The sequence below is a fragment of the Passer montanus genome, unplaced genomic scaffold, assembly GCF_014805655.1.
Source record: "Passer montanus isolate IOZ18808 unplaced genomic scaffold, ASM1480565v1 scaffold158, whole genome shotgun sequence".
Taxonomy (NCBI): domain Eukaryota; kingdom Metazoa; phylum Chordata; class Aves; order Passeriformes; family Passeridae; genus Passer; species Passer montanus.
The window spans coordinates 234,851-261,515 of record NW_024362938.1 but is presented as its reverse complement, the minus strand read 5'-3'; the positions used below and the strand labels follow the sequence as shown (position 1 = coordinate 261,515).

Here is a 26,665-nt window from a genome sequence, read left to right as displayed (position 1 = left end):
ATCAGCCAGAATTAACCATCAAACCCACTCAGAGCAACAGGTGCATCCAGCCTTTTTCCTGCCCCTCTTTCTCCACAATCTTAGCTAATTATTTTTCCAGCTTATTTGCCCAAAAGCTCTGCCAGCCTCGGATGGGAGCAGAGAGGATTCCAGCAATAATTGTGCCCTGGGAAAATGTGTCTTGTACAGCATAAATCTATTGAAAATTCCAGAAGGATTTCAGTTCCCATCAGCCTCTTCAGCTGCAGTTCAGGAAACCCTGGGCCTCCACATCTCCCAGTGATCTCCCACCACCTCCTTGGACTTCCTTTCCTCCCCTATTGTCACTGCATGTTTTTTTCATCAGAGCCTCAAAACAAAACAACAAATAAAAAAAAAACCCACACACAAAACCCCCCATGAAATAGATAAAGATTACTCCAAAACAAGTTTATCTAAGCAGCTGTGAATCACTGAGCAAGATCACCCCCTTTGTGCCACTCCCACGGTGAAAATGTCTCTGTTCCCAAGTGATTTACAAGCTCAATAATCAAAACCAGTCAGGGGAAGGAAATAAGGAGAGAAAAATGAGTTTTGGTACAGGTCACTTGATGCTTTTAAAGAAAGGGTTAAACAATTTGAAGAGAACCAGAATCAAATGGACCCCCAAAGCCAGGAATTACAGATATCCCAAATTCCAGTTATTTAGAGACATTAACTTAATATTTCAGGAGAGGAGAGAAAAAAGAAGTGCCTGGGTATGATGTTCTCCTTTTTTCCCCGTAATTCAGGGCGCTGCCACGAATTTTCTTCAAAAGCCCAGCTTTTTCAGGAGCCCTCATTAGTGCCCATGCCAGATGTGTATAATGGGGAATTTCCATATCTACAAAGAGGAAGGAGCACCATCCCTCTCATCTCCCTGCCAGGCAAATGAAACAGCATCCATTCCTTTAATTTAGCTTTGTCAGGAGCAGCCCTTTGTGACATCCCTGGGATCTTTTAGGGTGGGAGAAAGGAGCCAGGTGTGCCTGTGCATCCCTGCGTACATGAGAATCTGTTTTTTATGTGGGGTTAACTAGCAGCCACTTGGGTTTGATGGCTCCAAGGAGCACAAAACCACCACAAAGTGAATTTAGGTTTAGATGGGCCTGGAGAGTCTGTGCAAAACTGGGGCTCAGGTCTCCAATATCCCATTCCCCGGGAAATTTGGCAGCAGGTTAAAAACTGTGCTCAATCCTAAAAATATTTATCAATTGACCAATCATTTGTTAGGCTTTGGTTGTCAGGGAAACAGGCATTTAGGAACATCATCTCCAGGGACACGGAGCCAGAGCAGCTGGGGCTGGGATGCAGGAGAGTGATGCCTTTTTGGGACTACCTAAAAACAGTCAGACAGAATTAAGGGAATAAAAAGAGAATAAAACCAAAATTTTTACTTATTGAATGGTCTTCAGGTACACTTAGGGCACACAAAGCCCCCCAGGGGCTACACCCAAAAATGGACAAGGGGATTTGCACACTTTTGCAAGTTTGGTTCATTTGCATATTGGGGTTAATCTAATTACAGCTCCAGGTAATGAAGTCATTGACCCCAAGTTTGCTCCCCCAACTCACTTTTGTTCCCATCTCTGGGCCCTGAGGCAGTGAGGTGTCCTTGGTCCCCAGGCCTGGAGAGGAATTGTTGTGTCTGCCCCAAATGGGGAAGCAGCAGCTCACACTGAGTATGGAGCTCAGAGTTACACACTAAAGAACTGCAGGATTACAGACAGAAAATATGGAAAAAATATAAATATTTAATACAAATGGACAATAGAAAAGCTAAAATCCTAAGGCATCAGGAGCAGCAGCCCCAGCCCAGCTGGAGCCTCTGGGGAATCTCCCTCAGTGAACCCCACTCCCCTCAGAGCAGGACACTCCATCCCACCCCTGGCTCCCTCAACATCCCCCAAAGGCCCATGGGCTCATCTCTCTGTCTCAGTGTTCAGTTGTTGTAGTCAAACCTCACTCTTTGGGCCACCAAACAGCCAATTTTCCACCCCCAGCACCCAGAGAAACTGCCCAAAAGATGCCCTGGCTGTGAATGATGGGATTAGGATCAAAGAATCATAAAATCATGGAATAATAATGGAATAATAATGGAATAATAATAATAATAATAACAATAATAATAATAACAACAACAACATCATAATAATGGAATGGTTTGGGTTGTAAGGGGCCTTAAAGCTCATCCAGCTCCAGCCCCTTGTCATGGGTAGGGGATTGCTGATGTCATTCCTTGGGCTTAGGAAAGGACAGACACTGGACTTCTGCCCCAACATCACTCACCAGACCCACTTTAATTAATCCTGAAAGTGCACAAAAGCCATTTTCAGGATCCATTCATTAATGCCTTTTTCCTTGGAAATTCTTTGGAGACCAGCCAGCCAAGAACACCAGGATGGTCTGAACACAGACCCTGCAGTCAGATCAGACGAATTCTCATCTGACACATGAGTGGTCTTCCTTTTATTTCCTCAGTAAAACCTTTTAACAGCTCTTTTTTTTTCCTGTAACACAATTAAAACCACTACAAGGACCAGTTCTGGGAAGCACATTCCAGGCAGGTATTTATAAATTCCCGACTTTTGACAAAAAATGGCATTTTCTGAATCCTCCCTGCCAAGAACACGACCCCCCTGGTTGCTGTGGTTACCTGGAGGATGCTGTGCCCACCTCAGTGATCCCAGAGCTTTCCCAGACTAACAGGCTGCATTTAGCCCATATTTGTATTTTCACCTCCTCTTCTTTAAAAGAGAGGAGCAAAAATGCCAGGGGAGGGAGGGAAGGAGAGACTTCCCTGGAGCTCTTCCCCTCCTCAGCCTTCTGCTCCATCCAGGAGACGACGGGGGGAATTTTTAGAGTGTGGCTTCGAGCAGCAGACCAAAATCCGAGCAACTGTTAACAAAAAGTGTGAATATGGCAGACAGGAGAGGAGTTCCATAAGGAGTGCACTTCTAGGGGTGTTTTCTGTGGAGGGAGAGCCTCGTTTCACCCAAAGGAACATTTCAGATCCGGGCACTTCCAGCTCCCTCAGACCGGTGTGGGCAGAGCAGCCAAAAGAGACAGAGAGAGGAGTAAAAATAATTCACCAGATGAGAAAACCATCTCTTTTCTCATGATCTGAGGCTGGCTTCGACTCAAAGAATGACATTTTATATAATAAAGGATCATTTCATGGGGTGATTTGGGGTGGAAAGAACTTTAAGGACCCTCTCATTCCAGCTCCTGCCATGGGCAGGGAGGTGTCCACTGCAAGGAGGGAACTGTTCTTAGAACACGTACAGACATTTCATGAAATATCTGCACACATTCCATAAAATACCTCCACATGTTTTCTAAAATATTTTTACATATCTTGAAAGCATCACCCAATAATTTTCATTGTTCCTGCCCATCTCTCTTTAAAGCCAAGAAATCTCAGCCTGTGGATGTCTTGTGGCTGTGACTCCCCCAGATTTATTTTTCCCAATGAAGAAAATTATTTTTGCCCAATTTTTAATTTTTTTTTTTTGCTTCCCATCTTTCAGTTTCACTATCTCCTAATTTCTGAGCAGCAAGACAGAGAGAAGCTCCAAATAACCCTCATTGAAATCAGCCATTATTGAGAATTCTTTAATCACGCCTCATCTCAGTCATGTCTGTTCCAAGATTAAACACTTCCCATCTCCCTCATGCTCCCAAAAGTGCTGGGAAAGCAGCAACAATTAAACAGCAAATCTGAGTACAGAGACATTTGCAGAAGAAGCAGTGACAGACTGCACTTTCCTCCTGATATAAATATATTTATAGATAAATATGTCTCTATGTAGATATCTATATTATATACAGAGATATATACAGGTTTTCATTAAATTAAATTCCAAACAACCACCCAGAATGGATTTACTCCATCATGGGATTTGGATTTTTTATTCTTTCTTCCTGCATCCATTTCCCTTCCCACCACTTTGCCCCTTCCCTTGGTAACAATTTCATGAGTTTATTGAGGTTGGGGAAGCCCTGTAAGAGCATTCAGCCATGAATTCACACTCAGGCTTGTAGAGGGGATGCTCTGGGGCCTGACTCACCTGAGCCTGGGGAAAACGAGACAAGAAAGATCCCAAAATAAGTGATAGTCCCGAAATAAACAGCAGCCCCAAACCAGCACTGGGGCTGGGACTGGGTGATCTTTAAGAGCCCTCCCAACCCATATTGCAAAAATGCAAATATTTGCATTTTTTAATCCCATTCAGGGATTTTGGGATGGGACAAAAGGAGGAAGTGATGGCACAGAACCCCAAGGACACCTTTGACTCCCACTGGGGCTGAGCTGGGAGCAGCTACAGCCACACCTGGGAGTGTTTTGTAAAAAGATTCATGACAGGAAAGGGGTGGGGGTATAAAAAAAAAGCAAAATGTATCGGGTAAATTCTTCTCAATGAATTATTCCAGAATAATTGCTGTGATAGCAATGCATAATTACAACCCGTGCCAGCCTACTATGTATTAGTTGGGGGTACTAATTAGTTAATGTTTGTACAGCTCCTGGAAGATGTAATGTGCTCAGGCATTATCATTAACTAAGCAGAGCTTAAATTCTTTTTACCATAACTCGGAGCAGGATCACCTACACCCTCTCAGATCCATTGAACGTGGTGCCTGCTGATCTCATCAGGGAGGAAAATTCACAAACTGGGGCCCGGGAGGAAGCACAGAGAGCTCCTCGCTGCTGGGCAGATTAAAGGGAGAGGAATTAACTTGGGAAGGTCCTGCTTTGGAACAGAGGCAGGGCTGATGCACTCAAGGAAATCCCCTTGGTGCTCCAAAGAGTAACTTCACAACCCGTAGTAAGGCAGGTCTGTGCTCATGCACAGGGATCCCCTCATGACTGCTGTGGCCTCAAGCTAACCTAAACCACACCACTCCCGTGTTTAAAAAGTTTGGAATAAATAAAATATCCCAAAAAAGAGCTTTTTGACCACCAGCTCCCAGGCAGGGGCTGCCCAGAGGTGCCACAGTCCCCACTCTCAATCTCAGCACCCACTGGGAGCAGCTCCACCCCATTATTTTTTCCCTGAATGGTTCATCCTGATGCCCCTGGAGGAGGGAAGTGTTTCTGTCGAGGGCTCCCTCCTTTTCTGAGGGCTTTATTTGCTTTCTGACTGCAGCTGGTGCCAGGCAGTTTGTAAACAGCTCTCCAGAATTAATAAAAAATTAATACACGCTGTAAGAAATGATCAGAAATCACATGTGACCTCTTATTTATGTGCTTATCCTGCTTTAAAATTCATCAATGTTTAACCAGTACTTCTTAAACCACTTACAAAATGTACACACAGCCACTAATTAATTGCTGCTCCAAGTCTGAATTGAGGCCAGCCCCTACCTTGTCTTACCTGGCCATCAGGTCAGGATGAAAAATAACAGCCAGAGGTGGAGTGTAAAACCCACAAAATTACACAAAAAGGGGTAGGGAGAAAGTTATGGGGTTGTATGGTTTTTTTTATAATTTATTTTAATTTTTTTTGGCCTGAATTCAGCTGTATGCTTCTAATTTGAGTTAATACTGATAATTACTCAAAACGGTGAACATGGAATAGTTCAATCACTCAAAGGATTTTCCTTTTTTTCTTTTTTGAATAGTGGAGATTAAACCTGTCCTGCCACTCCCCACCCCCCACTGGAGGATGGATTTAACACTTGCTGGGAATGAAGAGAAATCCATTCCATTTTTTTACCTGACACATTTTCAAAGGGAATAATTTTTTTTTTCCTCTATTGGATCTTGTTTTTTCTCCTTAGTGGTGATTTAACCTGCTGTTCTAGCTCCAACTAAAAGGCAGATTTCAGGTGAGGATTTATTTTGTAGAAATGTTGTCTCTGAGGGATCCATCCCCAAGGAGAAGGAATTTTATCCACTGCTGGGAGGAAGGAGGCAGAGAGAACTCAGCACATCCAGCTCCCTCTTTTGCAGCCCTGGCTGAAACTGTTTTGGATTCATTTAAAGTGAAATTTTCTAGTCAGAAATCATCCACAGCAAACATCCAGCCACGGGAACACTCCAGGGATGTGTCTGCTTGGGTTTTCCTGGGAACAAACACATTCCAGTGTGCAGGTCTGAGTTTTAATGGGGGTGTCAAAAGCCTGGGATGTTTCTGGGAAAAGAGATGTTCTAAAAACAAGATGTTCACAAAAACTGTCTGGTTGTGGCCTACAGAGACAACAAATCTCCTCAGTCTTCTGACATCAACTTCACCTTCAGCAGTTTCTCATCCCAAATTAAAGGGGGAAATAAAACTGGATCAGTTGCTGGACTCCTCAAGGGTCTTTAATGAACTCCCCACAGCCAGGAATTTGTTAATTCTGCAGGTTAGGACAGTTTCGGGGTCTTTGACAAACACCTTCATTTTTCCCTCACTGACCTGCCAAAACCCTAAATTTACAGAAGCTCTTGAATTTACTTATTCCAGAATAAACCTGATCATTCCAGAGACTGTTTTTTTATGGATATGGAGTTAAATAATCATCATTACATCCCCACTGGAACAGGAGACCAAAAGCAAAACCACAAAATTCCATGTGGGTGAGGCCAAAGTCTCCCCACATTTGGGGCTGTTTTTGGACAGTTGATATTTAATAATTTGTTAAATTACTCTGAGCGGGAAAGAAAACAAGTTCCAGAATTCCCACCAATCTGAGAATGTAATAACAGGTTCCTGAGCTTGGTTTGCAGTGAGTTTTGCATGCATGAGGCTTTTGGGAATGTAGATTTCACCACTTTAAGTGGTATTCAAATGGTATTTGACCTTAAATGGCATTTCATAGCACAGAAAAACACCATAATGCCATCCCCTCAAGATGATGGTCAGTGTTCCATGGAGAGAAACGTGGAACCCTCATAAAGGGTTCCTACTTTTGGTCTAAGAGAGCTGAAAAGCAGGTCCATGAAGGGAAAACTTGGGAACAGGGCAGGACTGACTCATGGATTGAGTCGAAACAGGAGGAAAGGAGCACGAGAAGCAGAGCCAAGCTGGGAATTTCTTATCAGCAGCAGGGGTAAATGTCAATGTGGATTGACATTTATGGAATCCTGGAATGATTCCATGAAAATGGGATTTCCTCGAGGGGCAGGAAGGGGCTGTTTCCACGTGCAAATCTCCACATGGGTTTGTGGCCACGGGGCTGGGGAGCACACACAGCTCTCCTGAGCCACGAATTAAACCCAGATTCATCCTCCTCCCAGATGAGCTTAATGCCACGCTGGAGAAAGGAATGATTTTAGCAGCTGGACACGTTATTTCGTGCTGTGGAGGTTATTAACCTTTGGAACGAATTATCAGGGAAGTGGAGTTTGCTCTGTGAGTCCTCAAGTGACTCTCTGGAGGCTCCTTTCAGTGCAGAGAAACACAGGTGGTGGAAACAGACAATTTTGTCAAGTTGGGTGGCCCTTGATGGACAAGGTGGCACATCAGGTGGGGAAGTGCCTCTGCCCCACTTCCATTTTTTATGTAGACTCAGAAAATCCTGGAATGGACTTTAAAGCCCATCCAGTGCCATTGCCCTGCCATGGGCAGGGATGCCTTCACTACACCAATGCATTTATGAGACTCACGGCAAAATACCAGGGAAATATGAAATTTTCCCCTACTTTTCCTTATCACCTCCATGGAAAACTCATTGAGGCAACATTAATTCCAGTCACTCACCTTTTACAGCAAAACAATGGAGTCCAGACCTCACTCTTGAAAATTAATAGAATAAATTTGGGAGCTAATCATAAATAGAGAGAGGTTAATCAATTCTTCAGATTGTTGAGGAATTTATACACACTGGGACACTTAATATATTCAACAAAGCAATGGCACCAGAGAAAATACCCCTAGATTTTGTTTTCAAATAAAAATTCCTCATAATTCAAAATCGCCAGTGGGCTCCTTCCTTTCCTGATTTGTACAATTTGTGTTCCCACTGCAGAGGAACCATGCTCTGCCTTCATTTGCCTTCACAAGTGACATTGATGTGGCTTTTAAAGCCAGCAGCCTAACGTGTGATTTAGAGGCTCTGAGAAAGAAAATTATAACTCTGGGGGAAGAAATGGCTGCGAAATTTCCATTGAAATCGTTCGATTTCACTCCGGGGATGAGGCAGCACCTGAGTGGCTGTAAGTCAGTCCCCCTCGCATCTGAATATAGGATAGAGGTTTAAAAGCACTAAACAGCCTTGTGCTAATGCCTCCCCAAGACAAAGCAGAGCTCTTCAGACTGGCTTTTTATGTCAGGAACAAAACAGGCGCAGCTGGAGGCCCTGGAGGCTCCAGACAATGCTTTTCCCTTTCATGCTGCAGCAGCAGCCAAACCCCAGCCCTGCTCCAGAGCCCCCACAGAGGCAGCAGCGAAAGGCAGGGCACCCCAATAAGTGAAGGGGAGGGCAGGGACAGAGAGACAGGAGGGATTTTCAAAGGTTCAAGGACTGGTTTCAATGCTCGGGTTCTAATGAAAGTCAACATGACCTTGCTTTGTTTTCTCCTTTTGAAGCGCAACAGTTTGCGATGAAGAGATCCGTGCCTGCTCACAATGATTTACAGCAGGGTTCACAACAGTTCCCGAGTCCTGCAGCCTCATCCTGGATCCTCCTGCTTGAGAAATTCACAGCAAGGAGGGTCGTGCTCCAGTCTTGGAAAGAAGGGTTGCGTTTCCCATGGAAAAAACTTTCTCCAGCACAAGGAAATGGTCTCAAGTTGCACCAAGGGAGGGTGAGGTTGGATATTGGGGGAAGTCTCTTCCCCAGAAGGGTTTTCAGGCATTGGACAAGGGCAGCAGTGCTGGAGCCTGCATCCCCAGTGGGATTTCAGGTCCACGTGGATGTGGCCCTTGAGGACGTGATCAGTGGTGGCCTTGGCAGTGGACTCGATATTTCAGAGAGTTTTTCCAAACTAAGCAATTCCATTTCACCATTTTAAGTGGTACTCAACTGGTATTTGACCTTAAATGGCATTTCATAGCATGGAAAAGCATCCATTCACCACTTTAAATGGTACTCAAATGGTATTTGACCTTAAATGGCATTTAATAGCATGGAAAAGCATCCCTCCTTTTGATGCTATCCCCTCAAGATGATGGTCAGCGTTCCATGGAGAGAAACGGGGAGATTTTGATGCTATCCCCTCAAGATGATGGTCAGTGTTCCATGGAGAGAAACGGGGAGTTGCCATGGGCTCACAGAGGGCTCCTTCTTTTGGTCTAAGAGAGCTGAAGAGCAGGTCCAATTTCCAATCTTTTTGATTCCACTATTGTGTGCATCCTTGAGTTTTGCAGAGGGCTGGATTGTGCCAATCAGCAGGACACGTCCCAGCACTCCAGAGCTCAAGGAAGTGGTGTGGTTTCCTTGGATAATTGGAAGAGGAAGGAGGATCCAGAGCAGCAGCCCAAGCTCTAGCCTGAGGTTCTTGTACAAATTAGAGCTGTAAACAGCTGCAGACCCACATTAAAGGGGAGCAGAGCCTAATTGCCCAGTGGGATCGTGCATAATGCCAGCCAGAGGGTGTTCCCATCCCCATCCTTCCTGCCTCATTCCCACACACATCAGACAGGCCTGCTCTGAAGCTGGGGAAGATCAGAAGGGGAGCAGAGAGATGGGTACAAAGTCCTGGTCAGCTTCAGTGTTTGTAGCGTTTTCATTTCCACCCTCTGAACTGTAATTGGAATTTGTTTCCAGAGCAGGTGTGATCCCACCAGGCTGTTCTGCCTTCTTCCAGTGACTGCACAGCAAAGCTGGGCCTGGCCGGGTGATTCAAACTGCTTTTAATGGCTTTGAACTGGAGGGTTCATTGATGGGATATCAGAAAGAAATTCCTCCCTGTGAGGGTGGGGAGGGGCTGGGATGGAATTCCCAGAGCAGCTGTGGCTGCCCCTGGATCCCTGGAAGTGCCAAGGCCAGGTTGGAGCACCCTGGGACAGTGGGAGGTGTCCCTGCCATGGCAGGGGTGGCGCTGGGTGGGATTTGAGGTCCCTTCCCACCCAAACCATTCCATGGCAGCAACAGAGGAAAATGATGTTCAGAACACCAAGGCTTCTATTTCCACAAAATCTCGGACGAGGCAGGATAGATGGAGGAAAAATGATGACTAAAATATGTCAGTGTTTACTCAGTGTCCTGTCAGGAGTGAGTGCACGGAACCTCTGCCCTGACCTGGGAGCTCCTGACCTCCCATCCAGCTAAATTAGCGGGATAATGATGAAAAGCACTTTTCTCCTTGTCCTGTAATGTGAGAAGTGCCTGGCAATTAAGCAGCCTTTGAGGATGACACTGCTGATTATTTCAGGACAATCAAGTCCCGGCAGAGAAACGGGGTTGGAATGGGAAGAGCAGTGTCAGAGGCTCAGTTAAACAATGGCTGGTTTGCCCGTCATTCCCACCAATTATTGCAGGAGGGGGAGACGAAAACTATTTATAACCTGTCAGTCTCCAGAAACCACAATTATGATGATTTAATTAACACATGGAGAGGCTTTAGGCAATCACTTCTTTCTAAATTTAAGGAGCAGAACATTTCAGGCCCAAGATGATTTAGAACATTAACAAATGCCGGTTGAGCCGGGGCAGGAATTTGATGGCCTTGTTGGTTCCTTTTAAAGCATCCATCAAGGCCCAGAGATAATCCAAATGGCCGTGGCAGTGAAGGATGAGAGCAGTGAGGAACCAGCAGGGCTTCCAGAGGCCATCCCACAGAAGGAGAGGCTGATTTTTAATGAGGACTGACTGAAAACGAGCAAAACCACACAACTCAAGTCTTTTCATCAATAACAACCTCGATGCGTTGGATAAACCTGGGAAAATGGGGTTTGGGTGGATGAGAGTGCAAGACATGGAGAGTGAGCCTGACTTTTCCGTGGACACCCTTCACTCAGTGCCAAGCAGGTCCTTCCTTGGCCTGGTGCTCTGGAGGACTAAGCATGGCTTAACCTTGGCCTAAGCTTGGCTTAACCTTGGCCTAACCTTGGGCTGAACTGTTCCATCCCTGGGCTGAGAGCTGCAGCACCCAAACCCAGGATACTGCCACAGGATTCCCAAATCCTGGGCTGCCCCACTCCCTGGCCAGCTCCTCCAAGGAAATCACACTTCAGGTCTCATTTCCTCTTTTTGGCTCAGATTATTTCTGTGTCCTGTTCTCCCAGGCATAAAAAATGACTCCTTTGCTGTTTCCATGCAGTGATTAAACCTGGGAGTTGTCAGCTGCTGCCCAAACACAAATAATTCTTGCTTTCTTTCACCATCTATTGTTTTTTAAATGGATTAACACCCAAGTAACATAAAGGAAAATCCCACTTCTTCCATACTTCACCATCAATTGCTCCTTGATTGGATCAACACCCAAGTAACATAAAGGAAAATCCCACTTCTTTCATACGAGAAGAAAAATCTTAACCACAGTTCACACGGGGGAAAATAAAAATTACAAAGAACCTCCTGCTCCATAAGTGGCTCATTCATTCACTGCCTATCAAACCTGGGAGATGGGGATTGCCTTTCCCAGCCTGTGCATTTATTCCAGGAGCAGGTGGAAGCGCTGGCCCCAAAGCTTTGGACCCCACTGTAATTCCTGAGCCCTGCCTGCTGCCATGGAGGATGTGCCACATCCCCTCCACATTTCACATCGAGTCACTTCACAGCCAGCTCCCTTCTCTCCTGACACAACCCTCCTGCAGCTGAGATGCTCAGGCAGGAAATCTTCTGTGGTTTTATTTGGCTAAAGGGCTCGCAAATCTCAGGTTAAAAGCAAGGATAAAATCAGTTATCCATAACAAAATACACACCTGCACAAGGACACAGCATCAAAGGCCCCCCTGGGTCATGGTCAAATTGATCGTGTTGGTTTTCCCCACAGCCTAAACCCACAAATATGATTTTTCTTTTTGTTATTGTTTATTTCAGAGGAAACGGAATAAAACTGCGTTGATGAAAGAAGGAACCTTCAAAGCAAAGAGATTTTGCTTAAGATCACCAAGTATGTGATGCAGGCACTAAAAAACAGGAGAATGTTCCTTATCTCACGAGTTTTGGGAGCTTAAAGTATGAATGGAAAGAAGATCCCACAAAGGATAGAAAACAAAGCAGAGAAGCTGCAGCATCCTCACAAAGCCTATTTGCAGGAAGTTGCCCCTGGATAGACTCACAGCCCTGGAGCACAGAGCTTTGAGGAGACCCTGCCTTGCCAGCACCCAAGAACTGCTCCTGTTCCAGCCAATTCCATTCAAATGGATCTAAGGAAACCCAAAATAAATTTATATTTGAGCTAAGGAACAAAGGAGGAGTTTTGCTGTAGCTGGACATGCACAGAAGGTGAGAAATCAGAGATAATCAGCATTTTCTGGCCTTCCCTTCCTTCTCCTTCTTGGAATTCCCAATCCATTGTCCATGACAACACCACAACTGATCAGTCAGCCAGGAAGAGACTCTTATTTCTTTGTAATTTAAAAAGGTAAAGGCAAAACAAATCCTCCAGGCCGAGAAGCCAGTGTTGCCAACAGCCTCTCGTGTCATCCCTTCCCTGGGTGCTACAGCTCCAACAAAGAGGAATTCTGCACTTGGGACAGAGCTGACAGCTCCCTGGAAACCCCTCAGGATCGATCCACTCATCTTTTGGCAGAGGTGGGAAGATCCTGAGGAGATCTGAGCTCACAGGGGGCAGAGGTGAGAAAAGCTGAGCATGTCAGACATGTATTTTATGCGTGTTCAAAATGAAACCCCACGACTGAACAGATTCCTTCCCCCACCCTGTGAGTGTTGTCCATGCTGGTGTGAGCTCCAGGAATAAAAATCTATTCCTTTCTCCTCCTTAGAACACTGGCAGCACATCACAGAGTGCAAGCAAAGGCAGAGGAAGGGGGCAGAGCAAGGAAAAGAGAGTTGGAGAGGGAAAAGGGTGCCTGTCACCATTCCAGGAGTGCAGGAATCCCTCCCAAGGAATACAACAGGAATAAGAAGTGTGCTCCTGTCTTGTACAAAGCTCCTCAGGGCAGCAGCTTCTCCTGCAGAACTTAAACCACGAGGGCTCTGGAAAGCAGCAACATTTGGGGAAGTGGGAAAAAAGGTGGAGAGGAAGCAGAGGGAGGATGATCCCAGCTGGACATTGTGCCTAAGGCTGGGAATCCACAGTGCAATTACAGAGCTCTGTTAATGAGCTGTCAGCCTCAGGATGAAACCTAATGGAGCAAATGCAATGCCTGGACTCTGCTCAGGGAAGTTCCCAAGCTCAGGAGAATTTGGGAGAGGTGGGTTCAGCTCCTTCCTTTACCTCTGAGCCCTGCATTATCCCAGAGCAATCCACTTCCAAGCCTCAGCAGCACCTGTATCCCAAACCCAAATTCCTGACGAGCTCCTCTCTCAGCCAGGCACCAGAGGAAGCACCGAGTAAGAGTTTCAGAAGTGCTCCACATCCTCCTGCATTTCCTTTCCAAATTTGCAGCCCTCAATTGCTGCAGGAGGCACAGCTGGCTCAGCTCCGCCGGAAACACGGCCAGTCAATTTTGGGAACATCTTTGGGAACTCTCACACTTTACAAGTGCTGAGCCCAGGGAAATTTTGCCCCCGTGCATTTCTTGCTGCATCACTGGTGCCTCTCCAGCATGCCTCCCCTTAGGCTGGGGTTATATTTGCAATGCCAAGGACAAACAAAGGCTCAGAGTGGTAAAAACTGCCCCATCTCTGGGGTGTCCAAGGTTGGACGGGGCTTGGAGCAGCTGTGGAAGGTGTCCCTGCCCATGGCAGGGGGTGGCACTGGGTGACCTTTAAAGGCTCCTTCCATCCAAACCTTTTTATGATTCAGTGATTTCTAAAATGTGCCTTCTCTGAGCTGTTCCTGCCGTGGCAGAGCTGTGAGGAGCGGCACTGTCCCCTTCCCCTTTCCTGACTCTCCCCACACAAACCCAGGGCTTAGGACACTTCCCTGGGGCTGACTCACCCTCACCCAACACAAATTCAGGTTCCAGAGTCACAGAGGGCTGGAAGAAGGGAGGGGAGAAGGAGCCATGGCACAGAAGGGAGCAGAGCAGTTTGGTGAGCAGTGCTCATCCTCCCACAAGAGTCACGGGAAAGGAGCCCCGGTGCTTTGGCCCTGCAGTGAGCACAGAGGGTTAATGAGGAGTTCCTGCTCCCATTCTCCTTGCTCCTCACCTCCCAGGTGACCTCTTTGCAGTGTTCCACCTGTGGGATCTCTGCCTTTCCATTCCTCTGGTGAGCTCCCACCTCAGCCATGGGGTCCTTGCTCAGCATTCCTCTCCAACCCCTCAGGCTGATGGCCAAAGGAAACGCAACCACTGCTCTTAAAAGAATTTTAAAAAATGTAAAATTCAGGCAGTGATTTCTCTATCTCTGCCTTTCCATTCCTCTGGTGAGCTCCCACCTCAGCCATGGGGTCCTTGCTCAGCATTCCTCTCCAACCCCTCAGGCTGATGGCCAAAGGAAACACAACCACTGCTCTTAAAAGAATTTTTAAAAATGTAAAATTCAGGCAGTCCTGGAGTGATTTCTCCCATGAGGTCCCAAAACCCCCTGAGCCCCCAGGGCACCCCTTCTAATGCTGAGCTAGAGAGCTGGAACCTCACCCTCAACCCTCTCTGGAGCTGGAGACGATTCTGGTTTATCCTCTCCTTCCAAGCAGCACCATGATGTTTAATAAATAAATAATAAAAGCAGCATGTCAACATTTCCCTTTAAATCAGGCTCAGAAGAAGGCCTGCAGCAGCCCACCAAGCCTGCATATGTTTAATTCCTTTATCAATGCCCTTCCTCCCAGCGGAGAGAGGGGAAGGAGCAGAATTCCAGCTGAAGGTGATTGTGTGTGCCTGATTTAAAAGGTGTGAACACAACTGACACCCAGCCCTGTGCAAAACACAGCAGAGCTGTCCCTGTGTGTGAACAGGTGGCTGTTTATCCACGGGGAATGGCCAGACATGGAGAAGCAGAGGTGTAAAGAGCGACCTCACAGCGCTCAGTTCGCACAGAAAAGCTGTTCACCTGTCTGCCTGTTGTTTGTTTTGTCCCTGCCAGCCTGGCAAAGGGGACAGCAATGACCTTCCAGGAGACAGAAACATTTTCCTTCTCCCCACAACACCTTCCCAGCCAGCTATTCCCAGCTATTCTGTGAGTGTGATACGCATGAAATACAGAACACCGTAGCTGGCTTTACGAAATCCCTTTTCACAGCTTCCAGATCTCCAGCAAATGTACAAATAAATGGGAAAGTGAGAGGGAGGGAGATGCACAAAGCCAATCCCAGGCTGAGGGAGCAGCACTCTGCTAACTGGATGGCCAGAGCCCAAATCAGGAGCATCCAGTTATTTTAGCAAGCCCTGCCAAGAGACTGAAGAGACGAGCCCAGGCCAGGTGTCAGTGATTATAATCCCACTGCTGCCAAAGTCACTCCTGTCTGCAGCCAGCCTGCCTTTGGCTCCCTCCCCCAGCACAAGGAATCATTCCTGAGGCAGGGATTGGGAAAAGCAGCCCCACAAAGCACAGCTGCACCTGCCCCAGGGCAGCTCTCACCTGTGGGCCTCTGCTGGATGCTCCAAACCTCATAGAATTTTAAAACAGCACCATCCCCAGAGGTGCTGTGGAGAAAAAGAACTGTGGAAATGCCTCAGCACGTTATTCCCAGCTCTGCCATGGAAAATCAGTGGTTTGTGGATGAGATGAGCTGGAAGCTTCCACACCCCAAATGATCCCTGTGAAGGTACCAGCTCTGCTCCCCCGACCTCAAACCCCACCCCAGCACCCACAGCAGGGTCTGGTCACACACCCCTTTCCCTTCCCAGCTCAAATGGAGCTGATCCATCACCCCTTCCCAAAACCACACCATTTCTGGACCCTCAGCTGCCCCCAGGCACGGGGGGTGAACATCTGAAAGCAGACAATGCTTTGGAAAATATTGCTAAAAGAGGTAAAAATCAATCAGCTGCTAAAAGAAGTGAAATCAATCAATGAGTCCTGGAGCCTGCCTGCCCTCACACAGGTATCCAGGCTCTCCTCTCCCCTCTGAGGCCTTCTATTTTTGGGAGAGACCTAAAGCTGAGCACAAGGAATGAGGCAGGCAGCCCCAGGGGAGGACGGGCCTGAGCTGCATCACACCTGCACAAAATAATAGTTTTCCACAAGTATGGGTAAATTAGGAAATAAAGAGAGGTTCCATTTCTTATTTTTTTTCACCAAACACAAACCCTTTCCACTGCTGAAGACTCTACAAGGGATTTTTTTACCATTTTTAAGTGCTGTACAATGAATATCTCTCCTTTTACAAGTGGAACCTTGTAGCTATGGAGACGCAGAATGTCAAATCCAAGCTGAAGACAGGATTTCAGTGGGGGCTTTGGGTTGCTACATGTGCCTTCAATGATCTGCTTTCCACTTCCTGAAGTCTTTATTATTCTCTATATTTTATTAGTCTCTAACAGTGTGCAAAGAGCCTCTGGATGTTCAATAAGGACACGGACACAGAGTGACCTGTCAAATACAGCTCTGGGGCATCCTGCACAGTCTGATTTACACCCAGGGCACCACAAACCCCCCTCAGTCCTGCAAAGTGGTCATCAGTTTAATTCAATCCAAATGAAACCCTTCTGGTGCTGCCACAGCACCTGGAAGCCAGGTGAGCTGGGGTCCCCTGGTGTTTAATGCTGTGTGTAACAACCACAGCCACCCGGGGGGATTCCACCAGGCTGACCCCATCTTCCTGCACCTGGGAGGGCTCCTGAACCTTGTAATTACCTGCTGTAACCTGAATTATCCAAATTCCAGTCTCCCAAACATCAGCCCTACCTTCTGTGATCCAAAATGCATTAGGGATGGTGGTGTCATTACCTGGATCTTCAATTACCACGTGCACATCCATCTGTCTGTTTCCCACCATGGAGTAAATGAAACAACATTTTAGCCAAGCTAATGAAACTTCAGTGGTGTTAAACCTGAGCGTGAAGGCAACAGAGCCTTCCAGGCCAGATTAATGCTCTTTGTGACAGCCAGGGGAAATTCAAAATAACTTGAACATCACTCATTTTCCACTTGTGCTGGTAACAGTGAACGAGCCATGCACACACCTTCATTCTGCATTTTCCTGGAGCAATGACAGGGACATGGCAAGTGGATTTCTGTCCTGGAGACAGCGCTGCTCCAGAGAAAGCAACCCCAAATCACTGCATTTTTCCTCCTTCCCCTTAAACTCCACAGTTCAAAACCACCTGGGGACTTCAGGTGCCAAATATGAAACCTCTCACAGGCGCCCCATTGTCAGAGAATGAAAACATTGGGTTTTGAGCAATCCAGATCCCAGAACTGCAGATCCCACTCTGTTCATCTCCACCACACCTCCCACCGCACCTGGGTGCCAAAGCCAGGGCTCACAATTCCCACATTCCACAAAGGGGTGGGAATCAACTCCAACAGGCACATGGAACACTCTCAGGTAGAACATCCACAACCAAGGAAGCAAAGTCCACCTGGTGCCACACCGCAAGCAGGATCAAGTGACCAGGACTGCAGTGGAATTGTGCAAATCCTCCTTTGCCAGCTCTAAATAAGCAGCAGCATTCCAAGCAAGCCCATCCCTGCATCCACAGCAGTGGAGTCATTGGCAGGAGAGCAACAAAGCAATTTGGAATTTCCTTGCAAAGCTGGGCAGCAGAAGAGAAGTGCTGAGAGCTTCTCCTGATTGTGTTTCCTATGTTGCTGAGTCAAATCCCAGCACGGCCTGAAGATTGTGGAAATCAGCTCCAGCAGGGCTGTCTAAGCCTCCACTGATCACTGAAATGAAATTAAACCCTCCAAGAATCCCCTTCTCCCAGATATTTGCAAACGTGCTGCTTGACAAAGGCTCACGTCCAGAGGAGCCTCTGTGTTCCTGCTGCTCCAGGAAAACAACTCCAAGATCCTGCTGCAGTCCTGTTGTCCCCTGGTTTGCTCCTGAACCAGATCAAAAATGCAGGAAATCTCTGGCATTATCATTAAACAGGCCATAAACCCCTCAAGATTTGATGTGGGGTCTGGAGAAAAGAGGTTTTCATATTTAGTTTTAAACCAGAAAAGGCTCATAAGATCTTCTGTATCTACCAATCCATTAAAATAGGATTAGTTGTAGCCACAGCTCATCAAATGGGTGCAAACAGGAGGAGAACAACACTCCAGATGCCTTTATCACAGTTGTTGACTCCAACTTAATAGCTTTTTTAATAAGCCTTAATTATTCAAAATAATCACCATCCCTTCCCTGCCTGTTGTCATTTAACATGAGAGAACCTTCTACAGAGCAAACCCCAACGCAGGCAAAAGAAACCCCAAACCCAAAATCTCATTGATCTTTCTAATATTTAGAGATACCTCAAGAGCTTCGAACATTTACCTCTCCTTCCCAGCAGCTGAAATGGTTTTAGGAGGATCATGGTTCATACCTCGCATTCCCTGGAGCCAGAGATGGTGTAGGTGCAGGGCCCAGATCCATTAACAGATACATCCATGGTCTCAGAGTTTGTTGGCTTGTAGTCCACGTAATATTCCTGCAAAGGGGAGTTCATTTGCCTCTCTGACTCCCGGGCCTTTTTCCTGCGCCTCTTCATGAGCGTGTGCTGCTGGAGCTGCTTCATGCTGGCGGGATAACGCTTCCAGGACACGTAGATGACCAGCAGGATCATGGCCACGGAGAGAAAGAGGGCCACGCTCCCCGCGATGATCTTGTGGAAGGACACGTGCTCGTACTCCGGCTCCACCGCGGGCGTTGGGATGTCTGCGGAAGGGCTTGGCATCGCCGATGTCGGCTGGTGGCTTTCCAGTTTGGAGACGGTGGGTTTGGGGATGAACACGGGTCTCTGGGGGGTTTTGGGAGCCTGGTAGGACCTTTCAGTAGGCACCACCTGGATTTCGGCACAGATATTATAGGTTTCCACAGCGTCGCTCACCTTCTCGCCCTGGATATGTTTGGGGCCTGCACAGATCATGGTGCTCTCCTTATTTCCCTTGAAATTCTTAAGCCAATTAAACAGGGGGCAAATGCTTCGAGTACATTCCCACATATTCCCGGACAGAGTGATGGAGATGAGCGAGATCCACGTGTTGATGGTCTCCTGAGAGATGTTGGTGAGTTTGTTGGAATCCAGGTTCAGCTTTTGCAGGTTGGGCAGGCACTGGAAGGTGCCGGGCTCTACCCCTGCGATGTCATTGCCTGATAAATCCAAGTTGTGCAAGGAACTCCAGGTCCACGTCAACCCCTGGCTGATGGAGCGGATCCTATTCCACTGCAAGTAAATGGAGCGGAGGTTGAAGAGCCGCGGGAAGTGGGCAAAATTGATCTTAGAAAACTGGTTGTGCTCCAAGTGGAGCTCCGTCAGCTTCAGGAGGCCGGCGAAGGCGTTGCGGGACAAGCTCCGCAGGCGGTTGTAGCCCAAATCCAGGAAGTCGAGGTTGCGGCAGTCCTGGAAAACGCGGATGGGCACCGTCTTCAGCGAGTTGGACCTCAGGTGCAGGATCAGGAGCTTGCGGAGGCCCTTGAACTGCTCCGCCTGCAGCACCTGCAGCTTGTTGTAGGACAGGTCCAGGTTGCGGAGGTTGGGCACGGGGTGGAAGGTCTTGTTGTGCAGGTGGGTGATTTTGTTGGAGCTCAGGATCAACTCCTTCAGCCGGCGGATCCCCTGGAAGGCATCCTCATCCACAGAGCTGATGTAGTTGTGGTCAAGGTAAAGCCAGATGAGCTGGTTGAGGCCCGCGAACTGGTGGGATTTCAGCTTCTGGATGCTGTTGTAGCGCAGGGACAAGCCCTGGGAGCCGCCGGAGATGTTGTGCGGGATGTCTCGGAAGGCGTGCGACTCGCAGTACACGATCTTGCCGTCGCAGCGGCAGCTCTTGGGGCAGGCTCGCTGGGCACCCGCCAGCCCCGCCAGCAGCGCCAGGGGAAGCAGCCCCAGCAGCACCCTGGAGCCTCCCCGCTGCTTGATCACATGGAAACCTGCAAGATCCGAAAGGAAAAGGGGCCGTTGGAAAGCCGTGCAGGTAAATTACCAGATTACCAAGCAGGGATTTGGGAGACAACCTGTTTGCCTCCTGCCTCAGCTCTTTGTGGCACAAATTGGAGTGCCTGCCTGGCCATCTTTCCTGCCCCCACTCAGGGTCCCCCAGGAGCCTGTTCCCTCCTGGCTGTGCTCCTGTGCCCCGGCTCCCCAAGGAGCTGGGATGTCCTTAGTGCTCCGTGCTGAGGTTTGAACAATAAACATATTTGTCAAGTCACTGTGCTGGATGCTCCATAGTGCCGGAGAGGAAATGAGCCAGAGCTTCTGCTCGTACGTGCTGCTCAACGTGTTCCTCAAGGAAAGCAACTGCAAGACTAATCCCCCCGAAATTACCTCAGAAAGAGGGAAATCTACTTCTCCTGAAGTTTGATCCATCTTTATAACCTGTATTTATTGTAAAGTGAAGCACTAAGTAAAGGTTTTACTTTTTGCACTGAATGATTCAGGTTTAAGAGCAGGTTTAAGTAAAACTCGTGAGTATTATGTACCTAAAATACAGAAATAGATGCAGGGAAACAAAGTTTGTCCATACAGAGAAGTGTACCAGGAATGCTGGCATGGGACCCCAGTGCCAGGTAAAGATAAGGGATGTGATCCTTTCAAATGAACCACAGCCTTAACCCATGTTCATTTAGTTCATCCACACATGGCTGTGAATACCTAAACAGTTATTAACTTGGATTAATCCAGCAGATGATGAAAATACCCACCCCAACACTTCCAAACAGCAGCAAACCCAGAAAGTTTAAAGGGGGATATTTCTCTTTCAGTTCCCCTCTCCTGATTGATTTTAAGGGTTTGCCTTTAAGATGTCATGTTTGTCATGCAGCAGCAGCGCTGGATGTGAGGACATATGTAATAATTGAATGTACAGAATCCTGAATAATTATGAGAGGGCGTGGAGGGGGTGTCAGAACCCCCAACACCCATCTGCACGCCTGGAATAATTTTAGGGCTGCTGCCTCCAGAGTTGCAGTCTTGCTGAGAATGAAAATGCATTCTTCCAACAGGAAATATTTCAAAGGCTCATATCTCCTTGATAAATAATCACTTTATTATTTGTCACACACACGCAAAACCAACCCAGTGCTGCAGGTTTTTAATCCAATTTTGAACAGAGGGGCAATCTGCAAATATAATTCCTGATCTAGAATGCCCCTGCCTTCCACTTTAATGGGTAGATTTGTAATTTAAATCTTCATTTTTTGCTCCGTTCTCTTTGCCAGCAGCAGCCAGCTAGAAATATGTTCTGGCTGTTACAGACTCGGGGGCTGTGGAGGGGGGAAGGAAGGAGGGGAATAAACCTGTCACACTCCAAAAAAACCCCGACTGGCAAATGACTGCTGGAAATGTAGCAGAGGTACCAGGGGCATCTTTTCAGCCTCTCCAAAAACCACCTATGCAAGGGACGACTCCTCCCTCCCTCCCCTTCGCTTCCCACATCCTGCAAAGTGTTAACGCCAGCCCCGGTGGTGCCGGGGGGCCGGGAGGCGAAGCCGGCAGGAATTTGGGGTGCCGGGCGCTGCCGCAGCTGCCGGAGCCCCTGCAGGTGCGGGGGAGGGCGGCACAGGGGCCAGCCCCTCACCCGGGGCAGGAACCCCCCCGCGGGTGGCACTGCGGGGGGAAAGGTGTGTGTGTGTGCCGGGAGGGGGGGACAAGGGCTGAAAACGCAGTGGCAAGTGCCGTGAGTCACCTGGCAGCGGAATGCGCCGCTGGCTGCCGCTCCCGGAGCCCCCCCCGCCACCGGCGAATAATCCAGCTGCAAAATCCACCCCACAGCTGCAGCTGTGCCAGCGAACAAACCACAAAAGTTCACTCACCCATCCTTTTGTCATCAATAACGTCCTCCTTCGCCTTCCTCCAGCTGTTTTCTCCGCTCTCTTCCCTTTTTTTTATTTATTTATATATTTTTTTTTCTTTCCTCCTCGCCTCTCTCTCTCTCTTTTCCAAACCCGGCTCCTCCGCTTCAAACCATCATCATCTTCATGTCACAGCGCGGCTGCCGCTCGCCCCGCCGCCATCCAGCGTGCCCGCCAGGAACCCCACAAAGTTCCCCGGAGAGGACCAGCGAGAATTTTGGGGATGAGGAAGGGAAAGGATAAGGGAAGGGGTTGGGGGTGGGGAAGACAGGACGAAGGATGGGGGGAGTGTGGGGGGGTAGGGAGGGACTCTAAGCTCTGAGAGCCATTGTGGAAGTCATCAGAGAACCGGCGGCGTTAAGTGGCAGTCGGCGAGAAAAGCCGGAGCGGGCGATGGAGACGAACCAAGTTCTGTGGGAGGAAGGACCAGAGCTCTGCCGGCGCCTCGCATCCCTCATTCTGCTGCCTCTTGCCATTGCCGGGCACAGCGATCCATCCTCGCCCGGCTCCCGCAGCAGGCACGGCCTCCCGTGCTATGCCAGAGCCCGGTTCAGCAGCCCCGCAGGCTCGGTTTATCCATTTAGCTGGTCGGGTTTAAAGTGTTTTGTAGCTGTGCTGAGAGGCAGCTCTCGTCTAATTCCGAGGCTTTCCAGAGAGCGATGATGCTCCGGAGCTGGCGGGCGCCGAGGCTGGAGTTTGTGGAACACCGAGTGCCCTCCACTGGAGAAAACCCAACGCGCATTAAAGGCTGAACAAGTGAGGCTGTCATGGCTCTGCAGACTTTGCTTCCCTCGGAAAAGAAAATTAAAGACACAGCATTTGCCTTGCCCACCGTCCTCCCCTGCCAGACCCCTCCGTCTCCCCTGGATTGTGGAATGTTTATGGCGTGGGATTTTCGGGCAGAGACGCCAAGCAAAACAGCTGCTCCCCTTGGGATTTGCCAACCTGAGCTTGCTCTAATCCACCTGACCTGTGTATTTGGCTTGGGTAAATTCTAAACTGTTCTTTTTTCCCTGTGTTCCCGGGGGAGGGGAGGCAGGAAAAGGAAGGTTTGCAGGTTAAAAGTGAGGTCTTGGTACAGGGCCGAGGGCAGGGGCTGTGATCACACTGATCATCATCACTAAAGGCATTTGATTTGATTGCAGGGAGCAACTCCAAATGTAAACACTCCATGTCCTGCTGTGGCTGGGACAGGGTTAATGCCCTGCCTCGTAGCCTGTAATTTTTTCTTTTTAAATCCAAGTGCCTTTTAGCAGAAAAACACTGACTTTGATAAAGAAGGCAGAAGTGAAGATGCAGAATCAGTGACACCTTTTTCCTCCCGAGCTCCTCTCCCGAGGCTCTCGCAGCAGGAGCTGGGATCCTGCAGGGTCCAGCCCCGGAGCCAGGGTGGGACCCGGGCTGTGCCACCTCCGCAGGTGTCACCTCGGGCAGGGTCTGCCCAGGTCACCAGGGGCAATTCCCGGTTCACCAGGGCTGGGGCAATTCCCAGTTCACCGGGGCTGGGTCCATTCCCAGGTCACCAGGGGCAATTCCCAGTTCCCCAAGGCTGGTTTAATTCCCAGTTCACCAGGGTTGGTTTCATTCCCAGCTCACCAGGAGTGGGTCAATTCCCAGTTCACCGGGGCTGGGTCCATTCCCAGGTCACCAGGGCTGGTTTCATTCCCAGGTCACCAGGAGTGGGTCAATTCCCAGTTCACCGGGGCTGGTTTCATTCCCAGTTCACCAGGGCTGGTTTCATTCCCAGCTCACCAGGAGTGGGTCAATTCCCAGTTCACCAGGGCTGGGGCAATTCCTGGTTCATCAGGGCTGGGTCCATTCCCAGGGGTCAATTCCCAGTTCACCGGGGCTGGGTCCATTCCCACTTCACCAGGCTGGATCCATTCCCACTTCACCAGGAAGGTGCCAGAGGGATGTGGAACAGGGACAGGGGCAGCAGCAGCTCCCTGGGCTGGTTCTGGGAGCCTCTTTAGCCAGAAGCAGCAAGGAATTGAATGCTCAGGGCAGGGCCAGGATCCCACAGGGATCATTTCTGGCTCCGGCACACTCGGGTTGCTCAGAGGGCAGCACTGGACTCTTCTGAACAGCTTTAACAGCTCCTAAAACTTGAATATTTGTTCCATTTCCATCCTTCCCTGTGCTAAACACCCCCATCAGTTATTTGGGGAACAACTCCCTGCCCAAATCCCACTTCAGCTGCCAAAATGGTGGCAGTGCTTTATAAAGCCAGTCATGACCCAACCATCGTGTGTTATTTAACTTTTAAATATTTAAAATATTTCCCACTGTGGCCCAGGAGCTCCCTGCTCAGCATTCCACAGCCTGGATCTCTGGGGGTGCCTGTGTGCCACTGGTGATCCCACTCTGTACAAAAATGAAAACTGAACAAATCTCAAGGTCAGAATCCAACCCTTCCATCCTAATTTCTCATTCTTGGCTCGCTGCTTGCCCCTGCAATCCATCCCAGATGGAGTTACCCCTGGCCAGCCCCAGGATCCAGCCCTCTGAAGGAACAGGAAAAACACTGGGACACAGGATGGGCCAAGAGTTCAACTCCATTCCGAAGAAGAAATAATAATCCACAAAGCAATCCATAGAAACCAACCTGTCCTCCCTTATATCTGCATCCAGACTGCATCTGCACCCACACTGCATAAATATTCACTTCGGAATAAAAACCCTTGCTTGGTTTGTTCTGTTATGACAATTTGTCGCTACCTATAGATCAGATATTCATTTGCATATGAAAAATATCATCATTAATCACTATTTTTATTCTGGATTGGACAGCAGCACACACAACTCCCTCAAACAAGATTCAGAACTTAATTATCATAAGTGATGTTGAAAATACCTCTCCCATACCTCAGTTAACCCCATCTGCATCACAGCCAGGAGCACTGGAGCAGGAACTCATATTTATTATTCCAAATAAATGTAAAAGCTGGAGTGTGCAGTTATTTATTCCATCTTGGACTGATTATTCTCCAGGATGGGTCCATTTGAAACTCTGCCAGATCTGGGAGTGAGCAGAGCAATGTCCACAGGAACTGCACCCATTTCCAGGGATGTCTTTTCCAAGATCCTCGGATCCTACAGGAGCTGAGGCAGCACAGCCATGAGCTCTCCTTCTGCCATTGACCGAGCCTCAAAATCCCCACGCTCCTACCAAAGTGTGGACATGACTTTGCTGCCTTAAAATTCCCGTGATGCTCTAATGGAAAATTTCATCAATTCCAAGGCAGAAAACTTGAGGAGCTGAGCTGAGCCAAGTGAGCCTTCACTCTGCAGCACAAATGCCACCCCCTCCCTTTTATTTTTTATTTTACATTTTCTCATGAAAACAGACCCACTTGAACATTTGCCAAAGGAGAAGAAATGGGGAAGCTTTAATCAGCATAAATAAGGTACTCTGAGCTAAAAAACACATGGAAAGGAGGAGGTTGCAAAGGCTTTTTGTGGTTTGGTTCCATTTCCTTGGAGCAGGGAGAGAGGTGAAGATCCCTTCCCAGGGAGAGACAGGGAATGTTCTGAGTGCTCAGCTGATCCTGGTCCAGCTGGCAGAGCTCCCTCCCACCTGAGCGAGGGTTACCTACAGAAATTATCCATCCTGGGAAGGGCGTGGGCCATGGGCTCTGCGCTTTCTCTCCCAGGAAAATGGGTCTGGACAGAGGTAAGTGTTTGATTCTGAGTTTATATTTATATTTATAGAACTATTTTATATATGTATATGTGTGTATATTTATTTATGTACATTATTTACCCATTTATTTTTATATCTATTTCCACAAAAATATATATTCACAAATATTACATGTATTTTATATATTTGTATTTTTATATATTATGTTATATACGTTATATATTTATCTATTACTAGTTATATATTTCTCTATTGTTTCTATATAGATTTGTATATATTTTATATATTATAAAAATGTATATTTTTATTGTGGTTGCTGAAAGTCTGGTCAGAAGGAGAAATATAACAGCGACATTTTATATTTATAATATTTTACATATGCAATTGTTTTGGGACCTTTTGAGATCACTCCTCTCCTGCCCAGTCTGTTCCAAACACTCCTTGGGGAGAAGAACAACACTGGATGGGCTTAAGGAACTTAAGGATGGGCTCTGGAACCAACCAGTGGAGCCAATTTATCCGGGCTGTGTTCACTTGATCCCTCTTAATTTGGACTCGTTCTCCACGGATGAAACAGATCCACAGCTCAGGAATCAGCTTTGTTCCAAGGGCTGCAGAACTCACACCTTGGGTCTTCCTTTCCCCCCTCTCCCCAGGGCTGGTAATGATGAATAAATTAGCAATTTGCGTGTAATGGCTGGAGCAGCTTCATTAATACCCTGTCAGGGCGTGCTTGGTACAACTTCTGACATTGAGGCTCTAATGTCCTGTGAATTATTGATGAAAGCACTCACATCCAAGTCCTTATCTCCAGCTCTTCATGTGCTAAGTGTTTAATTGTCAACAATTCATGACTTCTGCCTTGGGCTGGTGCATTAAAACCCCTCTCCACTCCTGGCTGTGTTTGTGCCCTGTCAGTGTGAAAGCAAACCACTGGGACATCCCAAGTGAGAAATACAATTTAAAAGGAAAATTAAAATAAATGCCGTGCAGAAACACTGCCAGAGTCAGAAGAGGAGATGAGCCCCTGTGGGTCAGGGTGGTGGCACAGTCCCATTCCACGGTGGCTCCTGCAGTGCCAGCTGTGGTTCTGCTGGAGCAGGGATCCTGGAGAAGGG

The 26,665-nt window shown here is 47.9% G+C and overlaps 1 protein-coding gene across 3 annotated transcripts in view; it reads right to left on the bottom strand.

Annotated features, from left to right (window-relative positions):
* Nucleotides 1–22,846, bottom strand: part of LRRTM4 (leucine rich repeat transmembrane neuronal 4) — a 129,135-nt gene extending 106,289 nt beyond the window's left edge. For 2 of the 3 annotated variants that reach the window (XR_005626815.1, XM_039702691.1), the window contains exons 1-2: nucleotides 21,866–22,843; nucleotides 18,438–19,984 (exon numbers count right to left, since the gene is read on the bottom strand). Coding sequence is in view for 2 of the 3 variants with exons in the window: in XM_039702691.1 (XP_039558625.1) it covers nucleotides 18,438–19,984; nucleotides 21,866–21,869 (1,551 nt within the window). In the remaining variant the exon portion in view is untranslated. Of the gene's footprint in view, nucleotides 1–18,388; nucleotides 19,985–21,865 lie in introns of all 3 variants that reach the window. The other variant, XM_039702692.1, reaches the window with a different exon arrangement.
* Nucleotides 22,847–26,665: the final 3,819 nt, after the last annotated feature.